The sequence below is a fragment of the Sphaeramia orbicularis genome, chromosome 19 (assembly GCF_902148855.1).
Source record: "Sphaeramia orbicularis chromosome 19, fSphaOr1.1, whole genome shotgun sequence".
NCBI lineage: Eukaryota > Metazoa > Chordata > Actinopteri > Kurtiformes > Apogonidae > Sphaeramia > Sphaeramia orbicularis.
The window spans coordinates 5,985,881-6,006,735 of record NC_043975.1 but is presented as its reverse complement, the minus strand read 5'-3'; the positions used below and the strand labels follow the sequence as shown (position 1 = coordinate 6,006,735).

Sequence of the window (20,855 nt, the reverse complement as noted above, 5' to 3'; positions counted from 1 at the left end):
GTTTTTATACCACTTTAGAAATAATTACTGGACACTGAGAAATAAAAAGTCAGTACATCATAAATTTGATCGGGGTTTTCTTATATGTCCAAATGAGCAACAAAAATTTAGCAAAAGACAATCTGATGTTAAAGAAACAATAAATATTCAAAGAGGAGAATATCAAAAAGGTTATGTTGGATGACTGTTATAATGAATTTTTTTTTTTTTTTTTTACAGAAAATCACAGAAGGCTAATTATTTCTATACGTTGCTCCCAAGACAGTTTCAACAGCATCAGGATTACAGCTGAATAAACGATGACAAAACTGACTCCCATAGCGTTATAATAAATCTATACAAAACCAACCATTCAACTGCAGTTAATGATATGAGCTGATTAAAGTATTTGCCATTCTTTTGAGACACAACCGAAGTCTATCCTTGTATGTTGAACTTTCTTAGCAGTATAGACCCAAATTACAGACAGTATAAAATAATCAGCATCTGCACCAGCCAGTTCAGAACTTGTTTCATGTTCTGGTCCTGAAGCGTCTTTCTTATCTGGAGAAAATGAAAACCACTGGCAGTGACTTCAGTCCACTTCAAGCACACAGCACAAACCGAGCCAACTTCATGTTCATTTAAAGATAGCCAGGCTTCAGCAGCGGCGATAAGAGACTGAGTACAAGTGGGATATACAGACGGCTGACAAATTAAAGGAAAAACCAGATAGGAGTGGACTCTATAAAATGGTGTTCAGACTGCTGTATCAATGCCAAGGCTCCCTGAAGCGGTCGTCAGCTTGACAACTTACTCAGACAATTAATTTTAGTTTTCCTTTAATGTGGGGCTTTAAAAAAATATATAGTTTCAGGACGTGCAATGTCACGTACCGAAAACTGAGTACAAAGGTACATTAATACCTGGTCCCTGAGGCTTTTCAGGTGGTTGTCGACGCGGAATAGTACAAAGTAACAAGTTTTACAATGGTTTCTGTGGATGCTTGAGGTGGTTTCATCAACGTTAACAAGTGTTTTTTCAGGTGGCTGCCAACAGAGGTGGTGTATGGTAGTAATGCTATACGACTGCTTCCTTGGGGAGCACTTATTATGTTGTTGGAACCACATAAAACACCCACCCATGACTGTTTTCTCACTGCACAGTATAGACTTACTACTTCACCACTGGAAGCTGTCGGCAACTGCCTAGAAAAGCCCCAGAAACAACCTGAAGCTTTAGCAGTCACTTGACATACTCAATTATTTCTCCATCTTACAAACAGTAGAGGCAATAACCATGTAATAGTGAAAGTTTGTAGCAGAAAAACCAATACTGCCTGAAATTAACCAATCTTTCAACTTAAAACTATATGTCAGTAAATATGGAACTCAACCTCAAACTACCAATAAATACAATAGTCTCAGAAAAAATTATTAGACCATCAAAAGTCATCAAAAACAATGGTTATGCAATCAAGTACTAACTCCTGTGTGTATCATGTGACTAAAACAGACAGAAAAGAAAACACGGAATGCCTAAAAGCACTGTTTTTGTCAGTACAATGCCATAGATATTGATCTAAGAACTGAAGTGATTTTGGTTATCAAGAAAACATGGAAAATGGATAGATATCAGCTCTGAAATTAAACTACTATGAGCTATTTTTGTTGTTATCATTGTATTTGTCCAAACAAATGTACCTTTAGTTGGACCAAGCATTAAAATGAACAAGAAATTAAAGAAAACAAGGGTGGTCTAATCATTTTTTCCATGACTGTATGAAACAAAAATGTGCTAATTCTAAGTGCGTTGTGTATAGATGGGTAAAATGCAGAATAACCCAATGGTGATAATAAAGTGACCTTTAACCTTAAATTCAACAATTATAAGATGAAGCCTAATGTTAGCTGTTGACTATTATCTGAATCAATGAGTTTACATGTACACTAAAAATCCAATCATTATTCAATTTCTGTAGTCATCAGTATATATGTGAACAGAATAATGTGATGTATGGATAAGTATAATTAGTAGTACTATAAAACATACATATACTATACAGATAACAGCAGTTATCAGATTAACACCAACTCCACTGTATTTGTACATGTACAGAAATTAATCTGATTTTATTTTGTTCTTTTATGTCTGCATGTGTTAAAAAAAAAAAATGATGGTGACATAGCCACAGTGTGAGCAGAAGACAATAACAGGAAGTCTGAGTCTACCAGCACTACATACATATGTACTGTAAAAGAATGACAGTGGATTGAAACATGTAAACTTCTTTCGAAGCAGACACAAACACACATAGTGATGGCAGACTCAACCTTTTGACTACGTTACTTCAGTTTAGTACTTTTTTTTAACACATGTACAGATGTAAAAGAATGAACAAGTATGAATGTATGACGACATCAGAGTATAGAGCAGAAATCCAGGTGTTTTCTGATAAAGCATATCACATTATACTGTTTATATGATCACTTGAATAATCTAATAACTAAATTTCCTCATCCATAATTACATCTTAAATAGTATATATTTTGTGGACATTATATTTTCTATGTTAAGCACAGCTTGCACAGGGGTGCTTATTGCAACTTAATTTTGCTGTGAGTCTACCTGTACATCCACTTGTGACATGTACAAATCTTGAATAAAAAAATCTTGAATAACTCCAGAAATCAGTTTCATTGTGCATATAGACAGGCTCTGTTTCAATAAACTTCCAACAGAACGTCACAATTATAACCATCATGTTTTTTGGACACGTTATGAACCTAGACCTGACTGAATCAAACTCGGATCATAACACTGCCCCCACAGGCTTGTACTGTAAGCACTAGGCATGATGGGTAATCACTTCATCCACCTCTCTCGTCTAGAACAGGGTCAATCTGGACCAACCTTTATGTTCTCTACAAACTGATGGTTGTGTAGCCTCTTACACCAGACAACAGCTGCCCTCAGTTCCATCTGTGTTGCTATGGTAACGCAATGTGACACTTGTAGCAATATACACATTCTATACACCCACGCAACCAGAGGAACGTCAGCTAAAAGCTCAATAAAATAACTTAAACAGGCACTTCAATGAGCAAATATGTAAACCAACCCAAGAGTCTGAGACCAGCGTATGTCATGAACAATTTAAAAACAACCAACCAATGAGACAAACTTTGCAGCACTAAGCTAACGCTAAACATACCCAACAGTACCACTATTAATTCTCTACCAATAAAACTCACTAAATGAGACAAAAAAGAGCAGGGCTTATCCATTTTTTTTGGTGTTACACTGAAATGATTCTGACAAGAAACAAATGTCCCAGGAAACATGTAACAGGTTAAAAAATGAGAACACTGAATGAAAGTTAAAGAACTGATACATATTAAGAACTTATACATATTACACTGCGGTAATTATTCAAAGGAAGGATCTGAACTGTTTTTTGGGGGGTTTTTTGACATTGTAAATCCTGTGATATGACTATTTTAAGAAGTTTATCACGCACACCTTGCAGTAAAAATGACTTCCCGGTAGTTCCTGGTACAATTGTTGAGTTAAATTGAATTAAAGAACTGAAACATATTAATCCCTGCAGTAATTATCCAAAGGAAAGATCTGAACTGTTTTTTTTTTTTGTTTTGTTTTTTTGACATTGTAAATCCTGTGAAATGACTATTTTAAGACACTTATTTTGCACAACTTGCAGTAATGATGACGTCCCAGTAGTTCTGGTACAATTAATAGCATGAAGTAGTGACAGGAAAAGACATTCACCAGCCCAACTTGTACTCTGTCCTACTTTTCACCTCTTTGTTCTGACTTTATCTCTGCTGAAAACATATTTTCAGGCTGTTACCTAATTTGTCTTTGCCTCTTGTGTTTCCACAGGAACAGTATGACTTCTGCTACAGGGTGGTACAAGACTTTGTCGACATTTTCTCAGACTATGCCAATTTTAAATGATGAGATTTGCCTTAAACATGATTTTTAATGTTGTTTTCTAAAGCTGGTTTGTCAGTTTTATGTGTTTCATTAACTTGGTCAAATGATCTTCTATTTTGCTATGCACTTGTCCTACCATTTACTAAAAACCCCATCCTTGCTGTACTATAATGTATGTTAGTGGATGAAAATTGTAAATGAAAAAAGTTAGATTAATAATGTATATTTCACATCATGTATGATAATTAGTTTATCATTATTATTTCCATTTTGTTGTATAATACTGTACTTTAAATGTTTATCTAAATGTTCATTTGGATTGACCATGTAATTATTTTAAGAGTTGTAGTTAGTGTAAATGTATTTATGTATTGACGACGACATTCCATTTTTTGCTTTCGGAGAATATGACGGAAATGTTTGGATTGTTTTTTTGGTTTTTTTTGTTTTTTTCCTGTGTAACAAACATTCTCTCATTTACTGATTGCTTTTTACCTGAGATTAGAGGTGACATTGGACATACTTTGCATTGTCCTCAAGCTACATTACCCAATCGAGAATGTGATACTCTTTCCAATGGAGAAGAAGAATGCATCACTTAAGCCATATTGCAGATTTTAAGGAGACACTGGCACTATGTAAAAGTATTCGGGGCGGAGGTTTCACAATTAGACGCGTTAAACTGGTTTAGTTTCCCAAACAGCGGTCTACAGCTGCACTGAACGTGGATGTAACTTTAACAGTCTGCCTTCTGTCTGACGATAGCAAAAACTATTTTTGCTACTGCGACTGCACATTAAGAAGCACACACGGCGACTAAGCCTTTTGCTACGAACCTGTAATATTTAAGAACATTTGACTGCTTTGTTTGTATGTACATGAGACTTTTCATAGATCAGTGCCATACGTTACTCAAGTAAAACAACCCTGAATTGAAGGTTGAACATTGATAATAAAGGCGTAGTTCGATGCAGTATAAACCGCAACGTACATCCTGTCAGAGCCTCACACAGTTTCTCTATTTAAAGCGTAACATACAAATTCTACAATGGAAACCACAACACACTCAAGTGGTGCTTCAGTGCCTGCTTAATGCTAAAAGCAACAAGCACATCATCTATAAAGGCCATCAGTTACTATCTTTAAGAATAGAAGTTTTTTGTTTTGTTTTTTTTGGCTAATTATCAAAGACAAAAACCTGAATGTTTCATATAGAGTATTTAGTGGTAGTTTCATTCGTCAGGATGTATTTGAATGTCAAAAAGCTTTTTCTGTGTTTGACGACTTGTCTGGAAGTGAGTGCAGTAACCCCTTTTCCACCCGGTACTCCCAAAATTAAAACCAAACATCGGTAATAATTAGGTTACAATTTCTTAACGAGATATGTAATTTTTTTGTCGATGCTCTGTGTAAATAATACGTGACAAAGCGCTAACATTGTGAGAGTTGCCGAGCAGCGAAGAACTGTCTGGTGGTTCGTCATTTTGTGTCTGTCTGTGGGAGATGTGAGGTGCAGCACAAGAAGAAACTGAGATCTAACAAAACAACCCCCGGTCTATTTTCCCATGGCTTCTTTTCTGCCCATGCCTTCCTTTTAAGAGTATTGAGGAGGGTCTGTATAGACTGCAGCTCTTTGCCTTCGCTCTCTCTGTGGGTGGTCTATCCCTTTTTGGATTCTAAATATCTTTGAAATGCAAGTTGCAATATTAAATTTATCTGAAAATGCTTTGAGTGTCGGTGGAAGTGCTTTCTTTTATGTCTGTGCCAGAGTTTGGACAACAGGATGCACAGGGGAAGTGGATCAGAAATACCTACAGAAGTCACTTTTACTTGCACATATAGAAAGAATAAGCACAGCAAAGACCTCAGTTAATTATCACATCAAAGTCATTTCAATATCTATTTATGCTTCAGCTCTCTCATCTGGAAATCTACTTCCTCATCAGCTCAACAAACAAAATAAGCACCTTCATAGATTTATGTCCTGTCCACACTAACACATGTTCTTATAAATAGACAAATGTTTTTACAGACCAACTTAATTATATATTCCAACTATAAACCAATCTAGGTTCTGATTCCTGCAACAATCTCAGAAAAAAACATCAGAGCAGAATCAAAATGACACTTTAAAGTTTATAGATTTTACAAATCATTGCATCCCATTAACCCTTACCCTCCTCAAATTTGCTATACTCTGGTTACCTTCGTGGCAAAAATGTACACGCACACGACACCCACTATAAATCATCATACGTCAACATTTTTTCTTGCTTTATTAAAATAAATCTCTTCAACAACTTCAGCTCTGCTCAAAACTACAAAACATTCAACAATTTTTGAAGTTAATGGGGCATTTTTGTTCACCAGAGTAACCAGAGAGAGTATCTGACACTACAGAAAAAATACTGATGCAATCAAATTAATTTTGTTGGTAATGTCTGACATATCCAAGGCTCTGATCACAACCAATGTTTCATATTTATTATATGGAAAATATAAAATTTTTTGTGGGTTTTTTTGTAATAAATCATACATGATTCAACTAACTAAAACTGGAAATTAAAGGATTAAAATCCTGAAAACTGTTGAATGTTTGTTAGTTTTGAGCAGGGTGGAAGTTATTTAAGAGATCTGTGCAAAAATAAAGTTGCTGTATAATGATTTTATAGCAGTTTTTTGTGCGTGCACATTTTTGCAGCGAAGGTACCCAGGGGGTGCAAAATGCATCATGGGATTATAAAACACATGTAAAAGACACTGGATTTCAAAAATGGAACTAAGAAGAAAAGTTCTTGCCAAATTTCATGCCAAAAGCTACAACATGGCCAAAATGATCAACAAATTAAAAAAAAAAAAAAAAAAAAAAAAATGTACAAAAAAAAAAATAGAAAAATGTACAAAAATGCCTGAGGAGCACCTAAGGGTTAAAAACAGGTACATACAGGGTAATTTTCCTGTTGGTGCCTTTGACCATAGTGCTGATGAAGATCTAGAGTTGGTCCCTGAGCTCCTTCAATGGCAGCTCACTGCTCCTAATGTGTGCTAATGCTAAATGCTAGGTACTGTGTCTGTGTAAAACCATGCAGAGGATGAATTTCCCTCCAGGGATAATAAAGAGAGTTAAACTTTAGCCTTTAAAATAACAGTTCTATTACATGCTACAATTATCAGGTAACCGACCATGAAGGGCTCTTTCAGAAGCTCATGCCCTGTTCACACTACAACAGATATTTGATACCTCATTTTATTTTGTCCACACAACAACACAAAAGTGTCTCGAAACACTCAGACAAACCATGTTGTTGTATGTTATGATCTGGTGCAGGAATTTCCTAAGTGATTATTCATGTTCTCATCTTAAATGTGTGAACACCTGACTTTAGGGAAATTCCTTTAAATCCACATTTAGAGATTTTCCTGGTCTGTATATAGTCTGGCATCACCTGCTGAATAAGTTCTCATGTTGCATTTAAGGGATTATACAATAACAGACACTTTTCTAATATTTTAGCTGGTTTAAGCCACTAATGTTGCAGATTTTACAGCTTGGTTTTTAGTGCATAACATATGAGTCAAGTCGAGGACAAATCCATTGAAAATGCATGTTTTTTTGTCAGTTACAAGAGATTAGTCAGATTTATCATTATGATCATCTCATTGTCATCATTTCTGTCTAAAAACAGATTGGAAAATCTCCTTTTATGGTTAATATGAATTCATCTCGTCATTGTCACTAACAGCCACAAACAGCATGACTTAGAAACATCTTTAGTCACAAAACTACAAATGCAAGATGTCAGATTCATGCCCCATCCACACCAATACAGATATTTTTTTACTCCGTTTCTGTCCACATAACCTTAAAATCTCTGTCCACACGTCAACACTAAGTTGACTCAAATGTGTCCAAAGTCTCAGACTGACCATAGTTGTTGTCCAAACTGTGGACACCGTGGATAATACTGGACATAGCAGACACAGAGGCTTTAGTCTGTCATGAAGATGAAGCAGCAACAAGTCCGGTTCTAAACTCAAGCGTTGGTTGTGGAAGTGTATTGTTTACATGATGTGGATTTGTCTGTAACGCCAGTCCAGTCTGTCTCCTAAAGGTATCGGTGCTAACCTCCGTCTACTGCAGGTCATACACTGATTTATACGCCTGGATTTAATGTTTGAGGTGCAGCTTCATAACGTGAGTGAAATGGGGAGTGACGCCATCATGTTCCAATCTCTACATCTTCCCAGAAAACAGATATACACAAACCAGAGTTCATTAAATATACATTTCTGCAACCTAAAACACTGTTTCTATGTGGACGAGAGGCATAGTGATACCTACATTAGTGTGGACAGACCATTTGCTGGCATGGTTTTCGCCAACATTATAAGGTTAAACTGCAACGCCCAAGCCAGATTGTTCCAATTTTTGCACAAAGATGAAATGATGATGGTCCAAGATTATGTCAAACTATGTATTTTTTTTCTTATCAAACCCCCAAAGCCTCCATATGCTTAAATCTTTTGCAAACTTACAGAAAATGTTGGAATCCAACAACACCTGAGGCCTCTGAAAACCCTACTGGCCCACATTGTACTTGACCCGAGTAAAGCTTATTGTTGAGTAGTGTTTACATTTCAGATGCAAAATGTAAAATCACATTAACCAATGCACTAACCGTAAGAATGCATGAAGAGACATAACTATTCTGAAGACACAATAAAACATACTTGAAGACCAAAAGCTGAATCACACCATTCATCAAAACCGTAAATTAAAAAAACCCCCATCAAACTAACTCAACAGACACAATCAAAGGTCCATCATTGTCACCATAGGCAGGAATGAGACAAAGACTGTGGTTGAGTCCAGACAACAGCTAACGGCCATTCCATGGAGAAAAATCCAAAGACCTCAAACTAATCGAAAACATTCACAGGAACAAAGACCCTCATGCATCCATCTGTTGCGAAATCCTCACTCAGACTGAGGGCGAGTAGGGAATGTGTCTCATTCATTACAAACATTTACTATAGTTTAACATAAAAGACGACAGTGAAATTCTTCAAACTGCGATGGAAATAATAAAAAAGGATGTGATGGAAATTTGGATTTAGAGCAGCAGACATTTCACTGATTACTACTGACACCAGTTTTATTTGAAGACATATTTCACTTCCCGTCTCAATTCTTTATTCCTGTTAATTCCCGTCAAACTATGACCTCGTATCTGTCTAATGTACGATATATGTATCGTAGGAACACTATCGCGTCCCACCCAACGTCCGCCTGCAGGACTAAAACTAAGACTGATGCTGTAAGTTTGTTGACTCTAAACACAATTGGATCCTGGATCTTTAAATATACTCGGCATGTGGTTTTTGTCTGGGTCAATACACCCATGGCTGGAAACTGAATCCAGCAGGATCTCCAACATGGAGTTCCTCCGACAGAGAAAACTGGATCATTTAAGTTCCAAGACAAACAGGAACAATACAAACAACACTGGTAGGGTCTTTAACTTACTTACTTACTGCGTTGATAGTATAAATACAAGAAAACCTTCATTGTGTTGAAAGCTATCTCTGGCCTCAAGATCCTGAACCAGGTCAACTTTATATAAAAATCTGTCAATATCTTCGCCACGGATCAATCTAACACTAATTAAATACTCATTAATCTTAGCAGATCCAGACAAAGGTCCTGACGTTATACTAAAATGACATGTAATAGAGCTGTAACAGTTATGGGATTAATCAGTAACACTGGTCTACTATTTTTTTTTTTTTTTTAATATGTAAATTATCCACCTCTGAGATTGAACGTGTTAAATCTTACATATTTTGAAAACAAATGAAAAAGTGCTGGTTAGCTAATGTATATGACAAAGTGTTATTACACATATACATTAGTTTATATACATTCATCATCTATACATTAGATTTATGACTGTTGTATGACTCTGAGACAAACATCCCTTTGGAGTAAAACCTTTTCTATCATTAATTCTCACAATTTCACATTTTGACCCAAGACTGTATCTTGGAAACTACAGCCAACCAGCATTTTTGAGTTAATATTTCTCTACTGGTGACTCAACCTTGGTAAAGTTTCACTGCTTCTATTCTGTAGATCAGTGTTATTATTTCGATAATAAATCAGCTTGTGTGTTTAAACTAAAAAAGGTTCATATTCTGTTTTCAGGTTTTTAAATTTCATTTGTTTACAGTTTTTCCTCTCTTCTGTGATGGTAAACTGAATATATCTGACTTGAACATCTTGACTTTGGGAAACACTTTTACTTCATTTTCAGACATTTTAATCCACCAAGTAATGATCAGCACATTAAAATTATCCTCATTTGTAGCTCTAACATGAATATAAAGGCTGACAGATATTTAAAAAAAAATAAAAAAATAAATAAACCAATACAGCTAATTAAGACTGATTATACATGTACTTTCAGTGATGATGTCTGCTGATAAAACAGTCAAATAAGGCAGGTTTTCTTGAGCCGTGTCAGTTATAATCAAGGCCTACAGGGGGCAGTGTACATCAGTCTACATATGAATGTGACAAGGATATTAATTACCAAATCCAACTCCATTTAGATGTGATAACTCATATTCCTCTATGATGGTTTTGTACAGATTCAGAACTAACAAGGAGATAAAACACATTTACAGCCTAATGCACAATAAAATAATATAATGAATAAAGTTAGGGTGGAATACTTCAGATACATAATTTATGATTGTTCTGTGGTACAGCTCTGTAGTTGTGTAATATAACTCTACCCTAATACACCCCCACACACTAAAGTGATGATCCTGTACAGAATAAAACTGAAACTGCTTCCTGGACAGTAAATGATACAGCAACTCACATGTCAGCATTAAAAACCATGACTCATTAAAAAGCAATACAGCCATAAAATTAAACTACTGACTGGACTTTGATAATTTAGTCATGCACCAAACCATCCCAAAAAATCATTATGTGTGTTTTAACTGCTCATGTGCTACACCTTCTTAAAATAACTGCCTGAGTCATTTTTGAAAAATGGGACTTTTTTGCCTAAATCACCAAATACTCAAAGAAATTTCCCAGAAACTCACATTTGCATTGAGACTAGAACGTGACAAATCTGAGGAATGCTGGAAACCATGGATGGACTTTATGAACCCTAAAAAGGAACAAAATGTGGCACCTACTTTTGTTTACCTACTATATTACTGTTGTTTTTATTTTTTTTATTGCTGTTCTGTTGTTAAAAAAAAAAGGGGGGGGGACATGAAGTGAAGGCACTGGTGATACACAAAGGAAAATAAATGTATAGGTAGATTGTTTTGTTCTTTTCTGAAAAGAAAAGAATTACAGAAAAAAATCTATTGTAAAATGATATATGGGCATGTGAATGTAAAACATGAGTTCTCCTTTACAAAGTCAAATAAAAACTTGAATTTAAAAAAAAAAAAAAAAAAAAATCATCAAATGCTCAATTTCTGGTTAAGTTTTTTGTGTTTCCTGAAAAAAAAAAAAATATATATATATATAAAAAAAATGTGGGGGAGGTGATGATATGTACTATTGACGGGGTACATAGGATTACAATGAAGTACCATTAACACATCAGTCATAACCAACTGTTCCATAGTGATAATCTAAACCAATTGTTGTGCATTAGAAACTGGACACATAACAAAAACCCCTAATGGGAGTCAACTCTTTCAGGATGACACACTTAAAGGAATAAGTCACATTACCTTCAAGATGTGACAATGTTTTAAATGTTCTGAAAGAAATTAAGACAACTGTAAATCGACGATAACCAAACCGGTGTACAACTTGAAACGCACACAGAGGAAGGCAGAGGGAATCTTGGAAAATCTAGATCATCCTCTTCATTTTACTTGAACCAGAGGAGCAGCTGCAGTGGGCCAATAACAACATTAAGATGAAGGACAAAGAAGAATAGAAGATCCTTTATATCCACTGCCCTCAGACTCTACAACACCTCTGATAATTCAGTCTTATTTTACCAAGTTGATTAAAAAAGTGAATTTCCCTCTAGGGATCAATAAAGTTCATCTGTATCTGTATCTGTGCAGTTCTCTGGGACTCACCATCCTGAATCATAGTGACATAAGGTGGCATTGTTACAAACTGGAGCACACTTTACACTGTATCTGGGTTTGACTTTATATAGAAAACATGTAACCCAGAAACAAACCTCAACGACGACTTAGAAAAAAAAAAAAAAATTAGGATCAGGGGGATGCGTTTCCATTGACTATCTGTGTTGTCATTCTCCTTCATTCCACTATGTTCACGTCACAGTTCTGAAAGCCCAACTCACTAGAAAGAACAACGTCTGAGATACAACTACAAGCTAAAAATGTCAGGTTTTGATAAAGATGTTTATGTTTATGTTTATGTTTACGCATTTGGCAGACGCTTTTTTCCAAAGCGACTTACAGGGGAAAACCAATTAAATCACTAAAGATGCGTCTTTTTTATGTGGCAGGGATGTAGTCACCAAAACAACTTCTTTCCCAACACTTTTTTTTTTTTTGCAAAGACACTCACTGCAGAGCAACCAAACGACCGAGATAACTTTTAGCCCAACTCGAGTGACAGTGGACGGTGTCAGACCTATCTACAGAACTGACACAGGCCGAATGAACTGTGGAGATAGATGTGGATATGCATGACTAGCCATAAGACACTAAGGCACAACGGTTTGTTGAGCAGGAGAACTCTGTATAATCACCCCCTGTGGTCTTTTCAGTCACAACATATGAAAACAACTCCATGAAAAGCACATTTTCAGCTGGATCTCCTCACCGGCCACTTTATTAGGTACGTCCGTTGAACTGCTCATTCATGCAAATATCTAACAGACCAATCACAATGCAGCAACTCACTGTATTTACACAAGGTCGAGAGGATCTGCAGAAGATCAAACTGACCATTAAAATAGAAAAGACAAGCGATAAAAAGGGACATAAGCTGGTCTGAGTATTCCAGAAACTACGATCTATTGGGATTTTAATGTACAACCATTGAGCAAGTGGCAGTTCTCTGGGTCAAAGTGCTTTATTGATGCCCGAGGTCAGAGGAGACTGGTTCAGACAGACTCTAGGTCATAAAAAACAACTCAAGTAATCACTGGTTACAACCGTGGTCTACAGGAGAGCATCTCTGAACATGCAACACGTCAATACTTGGCGCAAATGGGATACAACACCAGCCACACTAATGACCACTTTATTAGGTACACCCAATAAGGCACATCGATGAGTCTATATGTAGTTAGAACACAGAAAGGCTTTGAGCTGACAGAGAAAGTGCTAACCACTATGCCACAACACCTCCCAAATGGAGTTTCTCCTGGCACTTAGTCCGAAGACATGCTCCTTAATGGCTTAACTTATCACCCTAAACTACCTGTAGGTGCTAATATAAACAGCTTTCAGAGAAGATGGGAATATATTACACTTATTTCCATATTCTGCTGTTACGCATCTTCATCATAAACATCATTGCTGAAAGATTTGCCTGTTAAAAGTTGTATTTTAATGCAATAAGACACAACCCGAGCTGCTGACTGAAGAGCTGACAGATGTGAGGTTTACTTTAACGTCTGACCACTTTTCATTTAACGTTTCAGACTTATGTTCTTGTATTAAGCGATAATTTAATTTCTTGTATTATTAGCCAAATCTGCTTCAGTTGCACTTACATTCACCTTCTATCAATACAGACTTTTCCATGTTTCCAAGTTTTTTGCAGTATCTTAAGGTTTTTTGCGCAAATTCAGAACGTAAATAAAAACGGCTAAATGGAAACACACCTTGTGAGAGTGAATCGTTGTTCGTCTGTCAGTGCTGTGGTGAACCGGGGTCTTGTCCTGGAGGTATCCCACCTACGTCATGAATGTCATCTGGAACAGGCTCCATCCACACAACAATCCTACAAAAAAAAGAATAAATAAATGAATGAATGAATATTTCCAGTCAACCACTCTGCTCTATCTCCAAGCAGCTTGTATAACACTAAAAACTGTCAAGACTGTACTGTAAATTCAATTAAAAGGTTGTAAATGTCACCAAGACAAATGAGTTCCTCTTTCAGAATGTCTCATGATATCCAACACAACAAGCAAGCAGATATACGCCTTCCAAACATGTGTGCATACTTAAGTAAAGCTTTTATCCACGTGATAGCCAACAGTCCATAACAGCAAAGAGTAAATTGGAGCTATTTTTATCAAACAATCATGTTTCTTATCTTGCAGAAAAACCAAACTGACAAAAAGCCTCTTTGTTGACAATTTCCACTTCCTCAGGGACCTGGTGCCATGGAAACACTCCTCAACAGGAGGAGCTGTGGCCCAAAAAAGGTCACTATGAGTGGAGAGGTCATATGAATTATGGATTAACCCTAAGCCACTCTGGTTTTTTGATTGACCCACAACTAATTCCAATTTTAACTTCACAAGGCTGGCCTTTTTCCGTCCCATATGAGATGGAATATGGACTCATTTACTGACCCCTGTGAACTCTGTTGCATGTGTGGCTTAGGAACATATGAAAGGAAACTAATTCATATATATTTTGAGCCTTTTCGTTTGCCCCGGCGTATCAGCCTGAAAATACTTAACGTTTCTTCTGTCATCTCCTGAAATGAATAGGATTTCCAACACTACAAATAAATAGTAACAGTTAAAAAGTAAAATAAGCACTAATAATATAGTGAGGGTTGGGGCTAGGTGATGAAATACTATCAGTGAGTATCGTTATGCAACTACAGGTCACACTGCAATATCACAAATGTCATCACAAGAGACACTTTCATATCAGTTGATATCAATGATCACTAGAAATCTTAAATCATTATGTCTTACAGTTGATTTTTCTGCTGATTTTACAACCCAGATACTATTTTTGTGGTCTTAAATTATTCATAAACGCAAAACAAGATGCATGATTTTGTGATTTATGTCTTTTTGTGTTCACTTTATTGTATTTTTGGTCAGAATACATTTGTGGCCAAAAGTTCTGGCACTGACATACAGGGGTTGGACAAAATAATGGAAACACCTTAAAAAAATCAACAAAATATAATTTAATATGGTGTAGGTCCGCCTTTTGCGGCAATTACAGCCTCAATTCTCCGAGGTATTGATTCATACAACTTGTGAATTGTTTCCAAAGGAATTTTAAGCCATTCTTCAGTTAGAATACCCTCCAACTCTTTTAGAGACGATGGCGGTGGAAATCGACGTCTTACTTGAATCTCTAAAACTGACCATAAATGCTCAATAATGTTGAGGTCTGGGGACTGTGCCGGCCATACGAGATGCTCAACTTCATTAGAATGTTCCTCATGCCATTCTTTAACAATTCTAGCTGTATGGATTGGGGCATTATCATCTTGAGGTGAAGGTGTTTCCATTATTTTGTCCAACCCCTGTAAATTGCCTCTTTACATAAATGTGATTTATTTTCCCATTAAAAGTCTTCAAATGTATATAAGACTTGTAACTGTTCTTCAGCTACCTCAGAAAGACACAGAAAAAAATCAAAATGCAGTGAATCAGTAAAATTTATGAAAACAGACTTTGTGTCCCTGCCAGAACTTTTGTCCATGGATGTAGAGAGACGGACATAAAATGAGTTCTTCATCAACAAGACTAAAACACTGTAAGGTTTTTGTGTTTTAATCTTTCTGAGCAGAAAATTTCATTATAAAATGTGTGTAAAAGTTTTTTTAAACTGAACCATGCCTATCACAAGACTAATACACACAAGCCACATGGCCTTAAAACTGAAAATGAACTAAAGACACTTATAAGACCGGGATCAATAAATCTAAATATGGGGGGGTAGGTGGGAGATGACTAAAACGGGGGTATAATACATAACAGTGGAGGTAGGGATAGCTGAAAGAGCAGCGGGAAGGACTTCTCAATAAGTACTGCAACATATGTATCTCTCTCCCTCTCTCTCTTTCTCTCTGATGTCTTCACAACTAACTTATGACTAACAGAAAATTTAAGCTTGACAAAAATTGTCATTTGATTTATACCATGATACATATTGTTATCACCTGACATAAAAAAAAAAAATGATCGTGATGTGATTTTTTTTCCATATCCCCTAGCCCCATCGCTGATTAACAAAAAGCAAACAAAGGAGGTTCATGATCATCTATGTTTTAATTGTCTACATAAATTAAACTGTGGGAGTTCTTGTGCCTGTGACGCCCTCAGTTTTGCGTCGTCAGTTTGTTTTGGCTGATGCTGAGAGACAAGCCCAGGGTGTAACATGAAGACTGTAGCATTAACATCCAAAGAATGAACTGGAGATCCTGTCAGTCTGTCTGTCTGGATGTTGTCTCTCACATCTCAATGACTCCACACCAGCTTAATAAAGACTTGTTAAATTTGTTCTCTCTTCCTCCCTGGTGCTTTCTCTCACTTTCCTTCAGCGTCTCACAAGGCTAAAAACATTTTCAACACACACTTTAAGGCTTACCATAATTCAATCAGACAGCTCTTACTGGAGTGATAATTTAACCCTACGCCCCCAAAAATACATTACAAGACTTATCCTATTCCATTCATCCTAATATGTTTTTCGAGCTTCTTTATCACACGATCCAGCGGACACTCCGGTGAACTAACCGCTTTGCTCTTTGGACCACAATGTTATGAAATATAAAAGGCTGATGGAACCAAATTACATAGATGTTTTTGGGATACGCTGATAAGCTACAGAACAGAGCATGGCATGAAAGGAATAGTGCAGAATTTTTAAGAAACGTCATAAAAAAGTTAGCTGAGGTCATGTGATTCTTTAGTGTCAGAAAATAGAGTGTCATCAGCATAACAAGAGACCTGGACATTTTACTTTTCATAATAAATGTGCATACATGGACAAAATTTCCATTAGTCATATTGATATTACGTATTATTAGGGCTGCTCGATTATAGGAAAAAAAAATAATCACGATTATTTTAGCAATAATTGAAATCACGATTATTAAAAACGATTATTTGTTAACCTTAAAGTTGTTTATTTTTTTCTAGCAAAACAATGTAAAATATACTCTTTAAACATAAATAAAGCTTTTAATCACTAAAACAAAGTATGTTCACTTTTGTACGAAACAAAAAAATCTTTGAATGCAAATAAGTGTACTGTAAATTCAAGTATGTTTCCTTTTGTAAATAAATAGTGCACTGTAATTAAACTGCTATAGACCTGCCATAGAACTGGAGCAATAAAAAAAAAAACCTCACGTAAAGTGCAAATTATAAGTTCCAGTATGTTCAATGTAGTATGAAACAGTAAATTCAGTGGCGTGCCGTGAGGTTTCAGTTCAGGCCTTCTGTATACATCAGCCATCTCGAATACGCACGCTAGGGTTATATGGGTTAGGGTTAGGTTAGGTTAATACGGGAGTTGCAGCGTAAAGAGATTCGGAGACTGAAGATTGCATTGCGGGCGAAGTTGTAAACGGAGTTGTTTTTATGTGTTTTAGTTTTTCATAAGATTATGATAAAGGTGGCGGTGGTTAAACTTTAAATGGTTAAAAAGGTTTGTTGTGTTAGCGGTCGGTGCGGACACAACTACGAAACACTTTTTGCACGTGTTGTGTTTTTGCTCTTCGTCTTCATCAAACCCAAAGTGATTCCATACAATTGAATTTGACTTGCCTTTTTTGTTTACCAAGCACTTCTGCTGTGATTCTCTTGCCGTTTTTCCAGGTCGCTAGGTACAACTTTCCTCTTGGGGTGGACCTGCCGGCTAGCAGGCAGCAGTAGCTTAGAGGGGGGCGGGGCTGAGCAGCTCATGGGAGCTTGCGTGCGCGTGAATTAAACAACTCAAAATTAATAATTGTTTTTTCTCGATTACATAATTTTTGTAATCGTTGCGTGTAATAATCGAAATCGTAATTGAATTTCGATTAATTGCACAGCCCTACGTATTATCAGTACAAATTTGCTCTAAATAAAATACACTGGAAAAAATCAAAATCTTACGAAGTGTATTTTTCCCATTTCTAGTGAAAATATTTCATCACACTTAAAATAAGACAATCATCTGAAGAGTAACTTTTCAGTGAGATATAAGAACTTATTTTTAGACAATACATCTTGAAAATCTTACTTCAAGGAATCTTACAAGGTAATTTTCACTTGTTCCATTAGCAGATTTTTTTGCTTAATTCAAGATTTTTTTGCGTAATTCAAACAAAAAAAATCTGCCAGTGGAACAAGCGAAAATTACCTTGTAAGATTTCTTGAAATAAGATTTTCCAGATCTATTGTCTAATAATGAGTTCTTATATCTCACTGAAAAGTTACTCTTTAGGTGATTATGTCTTATTTTAAGTGTGATGAGATATTTTGACTAGAAATGAGAAAAAAACACTTAAGATTTTGATTTTTTTCCAGAGTAGCTAGTGTATTGCAAAAATCAGACTGATCTGGTTTAATCTGTTCACATCGTCCCTTCAGTTATTAGCAGTTACAGCCAAAATGAATTTCGTGAGTTGAAAATGACCTTGACTTTTGATCAGTCAAATCTAATCAGTTAAGTCCAAGTGAACACTTGTGCCAAACTAGAAAAAAAAATTATCCCTGAAGGTGTTCCAGGGATGTTACATTCATAAGAATAAACTGACACAAAGCCAAAGCAACTTTAACCACCTTTTTTTTTTTCAATCCATCCTTGAGTCTTCATGCTAAATTCTGCAACTTTCCATTTACCGTTCATGTGATATTGCATTTCAAACATAATGGTGACAGTTCAGATGTTTTTTCCCCCTCTGGGGGAGAAGAAACACTGACAGAAATCCACTATTGGTTGACTTCTAATTGATCGTTACTCCTATCCATGACTTGTTAAACAAAAAATATCTAGGACATTGAATACTGGGGAGCACAGATAGAAACTAGCTGCTAGCACAATCTGATACAACGCACCTTTTCTGCAATTAGTTTAATGTTTTTTGCCCACAGTCCCTCTCAGATTAAACAAAACTAAACTATACATTCACCAATAATGTATCTACCATGAAAAAATCTACTACCACTAATTTAGAGAAGTGAAAAGATGACTAATCAACACTGTACTCAACCAACACCCTTCATTTCATATTAAATCACATGAATAGAAGAGACTGCATATAGAATTACAATAAATACTATGCTGAGATGAAAGGCAAATACAAAAGACACTAGGTTTGAACTGAACATCCAAGTCAAAATACTGCAAAAGAAATTGAAAAATATAACAGAACAAACATAATCAGAATCATTTAAATGTCAAAAATGTGCAACTTAACATCAAACTAAACATTAAAAAAATGTAGGTGGGTGTAATTTTTATCTTTTGAGCTTTGACTTTCCATCAAAGTCAGTATTTCTAGTTTAGAGGCCAGACATTATTAGTCATCAGCGTCTATCGGCGCCAGCCTCTACCAATACTGATCCTACTATAATCCTATCTGCGCTGATTAATTGGCTAAAGTGATTAAATGATCTATTTGCATTGATTGTGATGGCAAAATACTTACTCCTACTTATTATTGTGAAAGGAGAGTTGATTATGACCCTGTAATTACTGAAAAAGTCACATTGGATTGGATTGAAAATCACTTGTGTGGCTCGGTAATGTCAACAACCATAGTAACAAAAATCAAAAATAATTAACAGGACTCCAAACATCCTCGCAAATAATCTCTCCCATGTCATAGATTAGTTAAGTTAGTTACACCATCTACGGCGGCTGAGCAAGATGACTGGTCGGAAGAAAACGCAAAACCAATCTAATTTAACTCGAAGTGATTATTTGACAAAACATGTCGCACTTGTTTATTAAGTTAAGTATTAATCTAATTAAATGCATTGTTTCAGTCGGGTATTTCCTCTCCGAATGCAATCATGTTTTGCTGCTTACATGTCATCAACCACAATAGAACGCTGTTATCAATGTCCAAGGAGAGATACAAATCTTGTTTTGCATTGTTTAGTGTGACTCAAACATTCAAATATGCTGAGTGAAGTGCCATTAAACTGCTTGTGTGTCCGAGTGCAACCACCATGGTCAGCGTCTCTTATCAGACAACTGAAACTTCACTTTTGTCTTATGTGTCAGCTGCAATTTTGTGTACTTTGTGTTTATAACGACAACAAAAAGGACGTCTCCTCTCTTTATCTGCATCAGCTGTGGGATCAGTCGATAAACATTAAATCGGTGCGAAAAGTAACGTCTTTGTTGTACTTTGTGACTAAAGTGACTTGATAAGCTTTAATAAACAGTAGGGGGGAACTTTTTATGTTTTCTGTGCAGAAGCAGCACTCATTTTACATTGCAAATATACAAAATCAGCTGAAAACATAGCTAAACTAATTTCTACAAAATGATATCTGAAAATCGACTGTGCCCTGATGATATCTCTGATCAGAATGAGCCGAATAAAGCGTTGCATTCCTTTTAAGAGCTCAGCATCGCTCACAGCAAAGACATTTAAAATGAAATACTGTTGTTGTGGTTGTGTTTCATTAAACATTGCCTCTCTAACTAAGAGCTCTCCGGGGCGCCAGCTGGAGAGAGAAGCCATGGAATAGAAGCTGTGATGTATTGGTTGTCATGTTTTAGTGATTGCTGATTGAATATGTGGTCCAACAAACGCCTCCAGCTTCGCCCAGCGACCCTCTCACTTCCTTTCTCATCTTGTGCTCCGTCTGTGTCAGTCTGCATTCATATGGTTCTTACGGAACTAAAAAAGTTGCACCAGTAAGTGACTTTTAAAATACGGAAACAAGGATAAATTGTGTAAGACTTAAAATGAAAAACAGTTAAAGTGTTGAGAATTAGAATAGCAGACCTCAGTATACAGT

At 36.1% G+C, this 20,855-nt stretch overlaps 1 protein-coding gene across 7 annotated transcripts in view; it reads left to right on the top strand.

Moving 5' to 3' along the window:
- Window positions 1-5,662, top strand: part of ptprea (protein tyrosine phosphatase receptor type Ea) — a 158,590-nt gene extending 152,928 nt beyond the window's left edge. For all 7 annotated transcript variants that reach the window (XM_030163566.1, XM_030163565.1, XM_030163564.1 and 4 more), the window contains one exon: window positions 3,883-5,662. In XM_030163566.1, the coding sequence (XP_030019426.1) occupies window positions 3,883-3,957 (75 nt within the window). In that variant the 3' untranslated portion in view covers window positions 3,958-5,662. The remainder of the gene's footprint in view (window positions 1-3,882) is intronic.
- The last annotated feature ends 15,193 nt before the right edge of the window (window positions 5,663-20,855 follow it).